Source organism: Orycteropus afer, unplaced genomic scaffold (genome assembly GCF_000298275.1).
Source record: "Orycteropus afer afer isolate SDZICR_OR568_19922 unplaced genomic scaffold, OryAfe1.0 scaffold00254, whole genome shotgun sequence".
Classification (NCBI taxonomy): Eukaryota; Metazoa; Chordata; class Mammalia; order Tubulidentata; family Orycteropodidae; genus Orycteropus; species Orycteropus afer.
In genome coordinates this window covers 427,036-440,397 of record NW_006921841.1, presented here as the reverse complement: position 1 = coordinate 440,397, position 13,362 = coordinate 427,036, and the positions used below count along the sequence as shown (strand labels likewise).

The 13,362-nt window shown below is 35.5% G+C and overlaps 1 protein-coding gene across 1 annotated transcript in view; it reads left to right on the top strand.

Moving 5' to 3' along the window:
* The first annotated feature begins 435 nt into the window (after nt 1–435).
* KRAS (KRAS proto-oncogene, GTPase) overlaps nt 436–13,362 on the top strand; it is a 28,919-nt gene continuing 15,992 nt past the window's right edge. The window contains exons 1-2 of the mRNA XM_042782175.1: nt 436–546; nt 12,838–13,016. Coding sequence (XP_042638109.1) covers nt 436–546; nt 12,838–13,016 — 290 coding nt within the window. The remainder of the gene's footprint in view (nt 547–12,837; nt 13,017–13,362) is intronic.

Below are 13,362 nucleotides of genomic sequence, written 5' to 3'. Positions count from 1 at the left end.
ACTGCAGCAGTAAGTGTGGAGAGAGCTGTCAATAAGTTTTGTGTGGGTGTGTCTGTAGGGTATAGAGTGCTGTGCTAGACGCTTGTACTGAGTGAAGTCATGTTATGTTCCTTTGAGAGCCATTCATTGGCTGCTATAAGACAGCAGGCTGGCTGTTTGGATAGACCTGAATGCAAGATAGAAGAATTTCTATGTATTCCAAAAGAATTTTTCTCAAATGTTGATGGGAGAGTTTGTAAACAAAGTACAATTCATTACAATACTCATATTTAGTCAACTAAAATTTTCATTATTGGATTTTGTAAGGCATTTTGAAATAATTTTCTATATAAAGATGAATTTGTATTTAAGTTACTGGGTTATAGTAACCTTATGTGTGACACGTGTTCTAATTTAGCCACATTTTTGTTATTTTTATTATAAGGCCTGCTGAAAATGACTGAATATAAACTTGTGGTAGTTGGAGCTGGTGGCGTAGGCAAGAGTGCCTTGACGATACAGCTAATTCAGAATCACTTTGTGGATGAATATGATCCTACGATAGAGGTAAATCATATTACAATCTTATGCATCTTGGTTTTTGCAGGCCTATCCTTTGCATACCAAAAAAGGTTTATCTGATCACTTCTGTGATTACTTACTACAAAGCAATTATACTGAAAGTAATTTTGTTAAGTTACCAGAAATGTATTTGGATTTTAAGGCTTTAACTCTGTGGTTACATGTAAGTATAAATATGGGGGGCCCAACTTCTGTCAGGAAAATGCCAAGGTTCATGATTTATACTGTATTTCAGTATTTGTTCATTTTGATTAGAAGTATATTTGAGACTTTTGTAAGAGGGTGAAAATAAGAGTTTATATCTTGAATATGTACCTAAAAGTCATATTTTTACGTGGCTATTACCTTTATTACTTAGGAACTTTGTTGTTGGTTTTGTTGCGTTATTACCTTTATGGGTTTCTTAGTATTTTGACTTTATACGTAAAAGTTAGAATCAGCCACTCCTCGGAAGGAAGGTTGGGTAATCTGCTTCAGTAGTGATACTGCCTTGGAAACCCAAGGAGGGGTCGCTATGAGTCAGGTTCGACTCAACGGCACATAACAACAACAACAACAACAACAACAGGGAAATGTAGTTGTTTCATGGGTGATATCTTAAAAACTTAACTAGTAGTATTTTCCCTCAACACTGAAGTAGTGGAAAACCCACAGTTAATTGATACATTTTATAAAGAAAGGCAAGATAATTTGGTGGTTTATTTTAATAAACAGTTGATTAAAACATTGGCCTGATGTTATGTAAAAAGTTTAAAAAGGATAGGACATGTCACTGCTTCTCTTAGAGGTGCTTTGGCTACAGGTGAAATATACAAGGGTACCACTACCAATCCTTACCTTTGCTTGGCAGTCCTTTTAAATTTATTTTAGGAAACATAAAGATTGTTTTTATTGCAATTTGATTAATGAATCAACTTTTAGAGGTTATTTGCAGGCTTTTTTGGTTTCATGAAAACTTACCAAAGTAAAGGCCAACAGCAAAATAGCAGAATAAAGACCTTGAAAGGTCAGGGAGTATTTCCTAATGTCTTCTGACAGCATTGTGGTCAAATTATTGCAGGCAGATAAGGATTTATTTAATCCCAAAGACATGCAGGATGGATGTTCCAAACTGTGCTTGTTAACCCATTTTCTGAATGTGACTTTTGAGGATTTTATACATAATCTGAATTTCCATGTTATACTTAGTATTAGCAGAGATGAACATGAGTATTTCACTATGTCTTTAAAATAGCCTTTCTTTTGTTGTTAGATTATTTCTTAGCCTTCTTTACTCTAGGTTAAGCAATTCTAATAATTTAGTTTTTATTCTATATCTGATGTACAAATTTTTAAAATCAGTTCTGAAAAATTTTCTAGAATTTTCTTCAAATCCCAAACTCAGGAATCTAAGTTTGGAACACCCTGTTAAGCTACTGTGCTACACAATGTCTGGAAGAAACACTTTGCTTTCAGGTGGCATCTGAGGGTGTTAGTGGCTTTAGGAAGGTGTTTCTGCAAGTTAGAACTTTGAGGATCTATTAGATAACTGTTGATAAGGAAATATCAGATATTTTTGATTCTATGAAAAATGCTAAAGAATGGTCATGTGCAAAGATTTGATGTAAATATAGTAATTAGTATTAGCAGTTTTTATTTGGCTTCTAAGTTCACGCATTTTCCTTAATAAAGGGGAATAGTATATTGAAGTAGACAGCCTATGTAACAGTCTCTCTGCATTTACTTGTGACAAGTCAATTCAGCGCTGTACTATAGTTTTTTTATTTTCCTGAGGAGGATTGATTGAGTAGTTCATCCATTTCAATCTATATTCTAAAGGCAGGGTTACTTGGCGTACTCTACCATTTAACTCATACATAAAAGGAAGTTTTAATAGAATTCGAGTTAAGTATGGACGTTTTCCTGGGATTTTAGAAGATGATTTTAGCAGAAGTGCCCTCTATCGTCTCTAAAAATCTGAGGATTTTTACATTACACTGTGTTTCCTATCAGAGGTCATGAGTGCTATATAAAATAGATTAGGGAATCTTCTGTCATAATTATTATAGTTATAAATCTGGAATAAAGCTAATAGTTAATCCTTTCTGTTGGGGGAAAATAGGAAAAGTTTATAAACTCAAACCCATTACTCTGAATATAATTTCTGCCAAATTAGAGGATTTAACTCCAGAAAGCACTGATTACTTGTGAAATTTGAAACTCACATTCTCTCCCTAGTTTAACCATCTGGGAAAAGGTATCTGAGATAGTTCTTATCTCCCAAGTTACAGCAAGTCTCTAGAGGGAACTGACATACTAAGTAAGTTGTTGGTGTAGTTTAGTTATAAGAAAGGCAAGATATTTTGGTGGTTTATTTTAATAAATAGTTGATTAAATTAAAATATTGGCCTGATGTTTTATAAAAAGTTTAAAAAGGATAGGAGATGTCACTGCTTCTGTTAGATTTTGATTGATGTATAATGTGGTTGGAAGGAAAGAGAGAGGACATGGACTTAGCACACTTGCAATCCTCATCAGTTTTCCTGCATTAAAATGAATGAAACAAATTGATGTTTAGGTTTTCTTTTTAAATCAAGTAATACCATATTTGCTAATGATTTAAAGTTTACCAAGCTTTACACTGTGAAGTAGAAAGAGAGAATGGACATTGTTTCTTTCATCTCATCGATAAAAATGGTCTCCGAGAGGTTGTAACACACCTAAAAACAAAACAAAACAAAACAAAAAAACCCACCTTGGACTCACAGTGACCCTGTAGGACAGAATAGAACTGCCCCATTGGGTTTCGAAGGCTGTAATATTTATGGAAGAGAACTGCCATGTCTTTCTCCCGTGGAGTGGCTGTTGGGTTTGAATTGCCGAATTTTTAGTTAGCAGCTCAGTGCTTAACCAGTGTGCCACCAGGACTCCTTGTAATTCACCTAATACACGTTTAAATCAGTAAGTGGTAATTTGAGTTTATGTCTCTGAGACTAAAACTCCAAAAAACCAAATTCACTGCCACTGAGTTGATTGTGACTCATAGCGACTCCTCCTTGGTTTTCTGAGGCAGTATCTCTGCAGTAGAAGATTGCCCCAGTCTTCCTTCTGAGGAGTGGCTGGTGAGTTTGAACCTCCAGCCCTCTGGTTAGCAGTCAAATGCCTTAGGCACTACACCACCAGAGCTCTTTTTTTGAGACCAAGGTAAGTGGAATTTCCACTGTACCCTTGCATAACTTATTAAAAGTACAAAATCAGTTGTCTTTTAAACTTAAGAAATTATGTAATATCTGGAGACTAATTTGGACATTGGTATACCAAAATATGAATTAGATTATTATCTAGTATCATCTTAATGGCAGAGGGCAAATCCTTAATGGTAAAGAATTAGAAAGACATGACACGTAGATATATATATGGCACATTATGTTTGGGGCTATGCACATGATAGTCACCTTTATTTATTTTCTGGAAATTTTATATTTGTCTTTTATGAAGTCTACCAAAGAGTTCCGGGAGCTCTGGTAACGTAGTGCCTAAGGCACTTGACTGCTAACCAGAAGGCTGGCGGTTCAAACCCACCAGCCACTCCTCCGAAGAAAGGTTGGGCAATCCTACTTCCGTAGTGATACTACCTCGGAAACCCAAGGAGGGGTCGCTATGAGTCGGGCCGACTTGACGGCAAATAACACCACCACCACCACCAAAGAGTTCCAGTGTTCCCTGAAATGTTTTTTCCAGGGTAAAGTTTTATGGAAGAAGAAAAATCTTATCTTAAAAAAAAAACACAGGAGGTTATAGACATAGAGATCAGAATGATTATTTGATGGATTACAAAGTGTATATCGAGTATCTACTGGATATAATATGCTAGTGAAAGTAAATATAGTAAGAAACATTTTTTTCCAGACTCTAATTCTTTGACTTCTGCATGCTTCTCTTAATACGGCATTTATAATCTAGTTTCCAAGTATTAGGCCTTTCTTTGAATAAATGGTTCCCTACTCAGTAAGGAAGAATAGATTCATAATTAGATTGTGATTTGTTCTATTTTTAGTGCACTGAGCTATAGAGTAAGGAGCTCTGGTGGGGTAGTGCCTAGGGCATTTGACTGCTGACCAGAAGGTTGGCAGTTCAAAGCCAAGAGCCACTCCATGGAGGAAGATTAGGCAATCTACTTCCATAAAGATTTACTACCTCAGAAACCCAAAGCAGGGGGGGTGGTCACTGTTCGTCAGAATTGACCTGATGGCATTAAATTTTTTTTTTTTTTTTAGTTTGGGCTATATTTATTCACCAACATTTATCAGTTTCTTTTATTTTTAAATTTTTCTATGTTAATTGCAGAATTCATTTTACATGGATAAGGTATTTAGATTATAAAGAGATAGTTTGTAATGTTAAACCAATATTAAAAAAAAGCTTTGTATAATGAAAGTTGCTATTTTATTTATGTATATATGTCAGTAGTTCCAAATGGGGGTGGGTAGGTGTGTGATTTTTTTTTCCCACTCAGAAGATATTTAGCGATATCTGGAGGCATTTTTGGTTGATTTGGGGAAGAGGGCTGCTATTGGCAAGTGTGGTGGGTAGAGGCCAAGAATGCTATTTAACTTCTTACAGTACACAAGATAGCCCCCACACCTAAGAATTATCTGACCCAAAATGTCAGTAGTGCTGAGATTGCAACCCTGATATTTGTTGCATATGCTTTAAACATCCCATATATGGTCAAATTCAAGCATAAAAAAGAAGATTTATGTTAGATTTTCTGACATAACATAGATTTGAACTGTAACTGCGTTTTGTAAACTAAATGTTTTTTCTTACCCCATTGTTCTATTAAAACACCTTTTTAAAATAAGGTATGCAAGGCAATTTTGTAAATACATTTCTATTCAAGGCTGTGGCCCAGCCATTCCCCCTTTCAAGTGAGTGCCCTCTACTGGTCAGTTTATTTGCTTTTATAATAAATAACAATGAAATCCTTCATTTAAATGTCTTTTCATATTTAAACTGTGGGTATCATCAGTTTATGAATATATAAATTTTATTTAAAGTAGTCTTATGTAATTTTTTATAATTTCAGGTATCAGTTTTAGTCATTGCTTTTATTAATATAATTAATTAATATTAATGTAAAGATTACTGTGTGGACTAGTTAGGTTTAACTAATTATATATGTGAATGTATTTAAACTAATTAACCATATTAATGAATTAACTGAGAAAGGAAGTGTGGTAGTGTTCCATTGTTCTTAACACTGATTGACTTTACTTTCTGGGAATGAAAATGGGGCTGTGGCTTTCTGAAAAGGGGTATCTGGTGGCACAGTGGTTAAAGAATTCTACTGCTAACCAGAAGGTTGGCAGTTTGAACCCACCCAGCTGCCCTGTAGGAGAAAGATGAGGCAGTCTGCTTCTGTCAAAATTTATAGCTTTGGAAACCCTATGGGGCAGTGCTGCTCTGTCCTTTAGCGTTTCTGGGAGTCAGAATTAACTCGATGGCAGTGGTTTGGTTTGGTTTGGGGTGGCTCTCTGAATTCCTTTGCTATATAGAGGAGATATGTGACAGAGCACAGAGCTTTGTGGTGTTACTAAGGTGTTGAGAAGGGCCTATTCAAAAGTGGCAAATTGTGAGAGTTGACATTTTATAGATTTCATAGAGCTGTAGAATAGTTGTAATGAAGCACCTGATTTTTAGAATAAAATAACACAAAACGAACGTACTGTATTTAGTTAACTTAAGCATAAGTATTTATTTAGGCTTGAATGCTAAAAATTATTGGGTATGTTTTAGTCTACCTTAAAACCAAAAATCCACTGAGTTGAATCAGACTCAGTTGCTCTATAAGAGAGTAGAATTCCTGTACACATTTTTGCAAGGCTATAAATCTTTACAGAAGCAGACTACCACATCTTTTCTCTCGTGGAGCGGCTGGGGGTTCGCACTGCTGATCTTGTTGGTTAGCAGCTTAGTGCTTTAACTGCTGCACCAGCAGGGCTCCTTTATTCTACCTTGGTTCCTTTTAAAAAACATTGGAGGTGTAGTGATTGAGCTGCTTGGTTGCTAACCAGAAGGTCAGTGGTTCATACCTACTAGCCTCTGCAGCTTTGGAAACCAATGGGGGGGTTGCTGTGAGTCAGAATCGACTTGATGGCAATGAGTTTGGTTTGTGAGTTTGGGTTCTTACAAAGCATTAAAAACATAAAAATGAAAGTTAGTAATGGAAATAAAGGAAAGAAAAAATGTTTTTATGGTTTCCCATCTTTTAAGGTTCTGATGGTAAAATATTACTAATTGCTTAATTTCATAAATTTTATTTAGTGCCCACTTTCTGACTCATGGCATCCCCTTGTATGCAAGGTAGATCTCCTGCATAGGGTTTTCAAGATGCGACCTTTTGGAAGTAGATCACCAAGCTTGTCTTTTGAGGTGCCTCTGGGTGAGTTCAAATAACCAACGTTTCAATTAGCAGTTGAGTGCTTAACCATTTGTACCGCCCAGGGACTCTGATCCTAATTATATATATCTTAATTTAGAGACTTTATATTTTAGGAAGTCCCTGGGTGGTGCAAGTGGTTAAGTGCTTGACTACTAGTGGGAAATTAGCAGTTTGAAACCACCCAGAGGCACCTCACAACCCAGGGTGGTTGATCTGCTTCTGTAAGGCGTCACAGTTCCATTCTGCACACATGGGGTTGAATTCTGAAATGAGTCAGAATTGCCTGGACAGTAGCTAGCAACAACCGTGTACTTTAGGAAGACATTATATTTTTTGCATCTCTTTTATTGTCTCTGGCTAGGTTTATGGTACTAGTTATATATTATTGTTATAATAAAATTAGTAGAAATAAAATATTTGGAAGGATTAAGGAGGGACAGTTATTGCTACCTTAGGTAGTTTTTAACTATTTTGAAAAATATCAAAAAGTCTTAAAAATAGTGAAATGAATGCCAATTATCTTTAATAGATTCACTAGTTAATCTTTTGCCTTGTTTTCCGTATATTTGTATATACATGTATACACACACATACACATAAGTTAATATATTATTTTTTGCAGAATTTTTGTTGAGAGTAAGTTGCACGTGTCATGACTTTTCATGTCTAAACCTCTACCTTCTAAGATAGGGGTCTGCAAACTATGGCCAGTTGGCCAAATGCAGCCTTTCTCCTAGTTTGGTAAACAGTTTTATTAGCTTACAGCCATAGTCACGTTTACATGTTGTCTGTGGCTGCTTTCACAGTGTTACAATGGCAGAGTTGAGTTGTTGCAACAGAGACCGGTATGGCCTGCAAAGCCTAAAATATTTATTTGGACAGAGAAAGTTTGTTGAGGCTTTTCTAACAACAAAAGTATTTCTTCGTATAACCATACAGTAACAAAACTTGGGAAATTTAACGTTGATACAATATTGTTATACATAGTCCGTATTCAGATTTTTGTCAATTCCAAAAATGTCCTTTTAGCAACTCCTCCCCCCCCCCCGATTCAGGATAAACAGTTATGTCTTAGAGTCTCTCTTAATCTAGAACTGTCTTATCTATCAACCTTACTTTTGTCTTTTCTGAAATGGCACTTTTTGAAGAATTCAGGCCAGCTGTTTAAAGATTGTCCTTTAGTGTAGGTTTAGTTTAGATTGTTTTTCTTGCTCAGAGTTAGATTAAAACATTTGGGCAGGAACATATATAAATGATGTTGTGTCCTCAGTGCGTCACATCAGTAAGCACATGATGTTGGTTTGTCCTATTATTGGTGATGTTAGCATTATTTAGTTAAAGTATTGTCTGTCACATTTCTCTCTGTAAAGCATCTTTAGTTCCTTTAAATTAATAAGTACTCTCTGGAGAGATGTTTTGAGACAATAAATATTCTGTTTTCCAACATATTTGCACACCAGTGGGATTTAGCATCCACTGATGCTTCTTGCCTGAATGAATTACTACCCTGGTGGTTGCTAAATGGTAGTCATCTGACTATCATTATGTCTACCTATTATTGGAGTCTACCATAAATTGGAGCTCTTTCATGTCTTCCTTATTTATTTGTTTGGTTTGCTTTATTTGTATCAGTATTGAATCATGGATTCTTTTTTTTTTATGTGTTAAAATCTCTTGCTATAATTATTTTGATACTCATTTGTTTTTGACATGGCCAGCAGAATCCCATTCAGATTGGCTTCTGTATTCTTTTGACATGTCCCTGTCAGTTTTTGAGCCGATTTTCACTTTCTGGCACAACATGTACCAGGTTTACCTTATTCTTTCCCAGCTCTGGATTTAGCCATTTATCTCAGGAGCCCAGTTCCTTTTAGAGGTCAGTGATATCTGGAAATCAAGACGTGGTATTAGGTATGCTTATTTCTACTGGGGTATCGCAGCTTCTAGATCGTTTTCAATGGACAGAGCTAGGGAATATGTTTTATTACATAATAATGAGTTGATCATTCTTCCTCACCTTGCTCTGTCTCCTTTCTCCTGTGATGAGAACTCTGGCTCCATGTTCTCAACATGCTGTTTTATGTCTCTGCACATTTTCTTTGTTCCTTCCTGTATGGAATGACCCCCTGCTCCACCATCTTTCTTGATTCGTACAAACGAGTTGATTTCTCTTCCTGTGTGCCACCTTTGTACTTTGTCTTGCATACAATGCTGCATTTATTTCATTATATTTTAATCATCTGTTTACATTCATAGCTCTTCCATTAGACTAAATTTCTTGAGGTCATAAATTGTTTAATGCTTGGTGCAGTATATGAAGCTTCATGGATTTTCAGTAAATGTTGCTACAGTGCAAGGTGAGTGGGAGGGGAGCTAATAAACCTGTGTCTACAGACTCTAAATTCCTTGTTTCTACTCTATTATAATTCTGAATTATCAGGCTATTGCACACATTTCTAGTTGTCTTTGAGAACTAGCTGTCTATAATAATTTTTGGTGACTTACAACCAGTAGCATTATATTAGGAGGGACCATCCCTGGAGAAGGACATCATGCTGGAAAAGGTCAGCAAAAAAGAGGAAGACCTTCAATGAGATGGATTGACTTAATGCAGTGATGGGCTCAAACATAGCAACGATTGTGAGGATGATATGGGGCCAGACAGTCTTTTGTTCTGTTGTTCATAGGGTGGCTATGAGTTGGAACCAACTGGATGGCACCTAACAATGACAACAACCAATAGTGTGGAGCACATCATTCTATAACCAATTCACATAGCCTTTTAGAATGGTAACGTAAAATACTTGAACATTAAATGAATCTATTGGTGTTTATTATTAAGCTGTATATGAATATTACTTACAATGCTTGACATATTAGGAATTAAATCAAAAGTAAATCCCTAACTATTTTAGCTGACATTTCCTATTCATATTTGCAAGAGCATCTAATAGAGTTAATAGCACGTAAAGATGAGGATTAAATGGGGTATTGTGCTTGTCACAGTATCTGACACATAAGTAAGGGCCCAGTAAATGCTGGCTGCTGTAATTACTATAGGAGCATAGTGCCTGAGGCATTTGACTGCTAACCAGAAGGCTGGCGGTTCAAACCACCAGCCACTCCTTGGAAGGAAGACTGCGCAATCTACTTCTGTAGAGATACCACCTCACAGACCTAAGAGGGGTCGCTATGAGTCGGAATCAACTCTATAGCAGTGAGTGTGTTGGTTTGTTTTTTTTTTTTCTTTTTGTAATTACTATTAATAGTAATGTGGTTACCTTTAATAAAAGTTATTAATTTCTTTAGGTTTTTGTTTGCTTGTTTATTATAATATGTCTTCCCTTATCTGGGTTACTTGCCTGAGTTGGAAACCTAGGTTGAAAGGTGAGCATGCTGGGTAACTCCGGTACATTATAATAGAACAATGACAAAGAAGTGTTCTGGTCAGTGGGTTTATCTTATTTAATGGTTTGTCCATGGCTTTCAAATTCTTTATAGGTTTACAGAAAACTTTCTGTACATCAAAATAACATTTAAAGGCATGTAATATAAACTGTGTATGTAGTATACAACTGTGTTGTATATAAGTTAGTGCAGAAAAAAGATGAAAATTCCAAATGGGCAAAGGACATGAGTGATAGCAATAAATATGAAATTACTTTTAAAAAAGCTATAAAACTTTATTAGTCTTCAAAGAAATGGATATTGAAACAATACCAATTTCACCACCACTTGCTAACAATGGAGTTTATATTTTTTCTTTTAATTTCTGTCAGTCTGGTTGGGATTGGGGCTGGGGATGAGGCAAGAGCTATGGTTGGGGTCAGAGTTGAGTTTGGGACTAGGGCATGGGCTGGGGCTGAAGTTTGGTTGAGTTTGGAAATACTGAATTTTTAATCTTAACTTTATTATTTCTCATCATAAGTATTGTTTGTTAGGTTATAGATTATTTCTTTTCTCTAATGGAATGTGACCCAGGACTTTGCTTTTAATATTTTCAGAAAAGATAATAGGAATGAGATATATTGGTGAATAGGGACTGCTTTTCCTGTTTTTCAATCCTTTTGGAAGAGTATTCATCATGGAAAGATCTTATAAAATACATACAGAAATGACTAATACTCCAATTATACACTTGTGAAATACAAAGTGTTTGAAAATTATATAAATAGGACTTTATTGAAATACATCTTAGAGGCATTATATGTGGGCAGATGGTGAGTAATATTACAGCCACGCCTTAGGTATTATGCAGATTTGTGTGGCTCTAGAAAGTATAGAATCTCTAAATAAACAAAAAAAATATATATCCATCCTTTTTTTTTCCTGACTGGTAAGATAACTGATTTTTATTGTTGACAATTTGGAAAATACAGTTGAGTTTAAAAGATAAGAGATAAATGTTCTCTTTATTCCCTCCACCAAAGACATAGCCATTGTTAGCATTTTGTAGTATGTGCAACCAAGTTTTAAATATGTATACAGACAACATTTATACAAAAATGTATTTATTTTGGGATTGTGTTACATGTATGTGTGTGTGTATGTCTTTCTATTCATATACTGTGAGCTTTCTTCAAACATTTTTATCAAAAGATGATTTTTAATGACTATTTATTTATGATAGGTTAGTCTATAAACTTGACTGAGTTGGAAACCTAGGTTGAAAGGTGAGCATGCTGGGTAACTCTAGTATATTATAATAGAACAGTGACAAAGAAGTGTTCTGGTTAGTGGGTTTATCTTAATGGTTTGTCCGTGGCTTTCAAATTCTTTATAGGCTTACAGAAAACTGTAAGTTCTGGTAGCGTAGTGCCTAAGGCACCTGACTGCTAACCAGAAAGCTGGCGGTTCAAACCCACCAGCCACTCCTTGGAAGGAAGATGGGGCAATCTACTTCTGTAGTGATACTGCCTCAGAAACCGAAGGAGGGGTCACTATGAGTCAGGTCTGACTCAAGGGCACATAACAACAACAATAGTCTATAAAGCGATTCATGAACTAAGGACACCAGTTCTGCAGTCCATGTAAAGAACAATAAGATACGGTGTTCTTATGGTTACACTCAATACCAATTATCAGGTCTGCCTCTTTTCTTTGACTTCACATCGTACCATCCCCTTTCTTTACTTTTTGAGGCCTGTTTTGGTGAAGGGTTTGTGAAATCTTTTAGACGTAAGTATTACTCAGAAGTCAGTGGAAAATCTGGTGTTCATTTCAAGATTCTGTTAAGTTTCTTACACCCTTCCTTTACTAAGTCTAGTAGTCTCCCTTTTCTCTTGCTCTTCTTATAATAGAGGCCTCATAGAATTTGCAGAGGACACATTTCAGGAATTTAGAGTTACACTGTCCATCTGGCTGTTAGATATTGGTTCCACGTTTTTCAGAATGGACAAGGGACATTAGACTTCTTAGTATTGACCATTCTCTTAGGTACTCCTTTGGCGGAATAAGTAAGATAGATTAGATACATGACAGTTAACTGGATTTTTTGGCAAATAACACACCCATATAAATAACATTCTAACACATACAAAGAGCATAGCATACTTAGGAAAATAATGCTCAAGGGGGTTGTGCAGTTGGCAAAAAACATGTAAGTGCACATTATTTGTGTAAAAATATTGTATTTGTAAGTTAATTGATTTTTCTTGTCATCTAAATCAGCCTGAATTAATAGAGTTGGTATAACTATGCCATTTTTGTGAAACTTACTTTTTTTTTTAATAGCTAATTTGAGTCTTTTTGTTAATTGATGTGTGCACTGATATTGTTGAATCTCTGCATAACTCCTTTTTAAAAGTTAAAGGTGCACTCTAATAATCCCGACTATGTTTCTCCCTTCTCAGGATTCCTACAGGAAACAAGTAGTAATTGATGGAGAAACCTGTCTCTTGGATATTCTCGACACAGCAGGTCAAGAGGAATACAGTGCAATGAGGGACCAGTACATGAGGACTGGGGAGGGCTTTCTTTGTGTATTTGCAATAAATAATACTAAATCATTTGAAGATATTCACCATTATAGGTGGGTTTAAATCAAATCAAGTGAGCCAATTGTAACACAATCCAAAAATGAAAACTTTTGAAGTAGTTCTGTTACTTTTAAGAAAGTAACAGATTTAGGAATTAAAGGATTTTGTTAATTTCTAAATACTGCAAATCCCTCATAGTTGTATTGACTAGTAGGTCATTAGAAGTAAATGTCTTAATAGCCTGTGCAAAAAGCCATGTAACCATAGTAGAAAGGATATTTAACTTAGGCCAGAATTGCTTTAAAACCAAAAAATTTATTTTATTCTGTAATAAAGTAGTTCTTTCCCAAGATCCATGTCAGTGCTCTCTGGAGATTCTGATTATGTTCCTCTTGGATT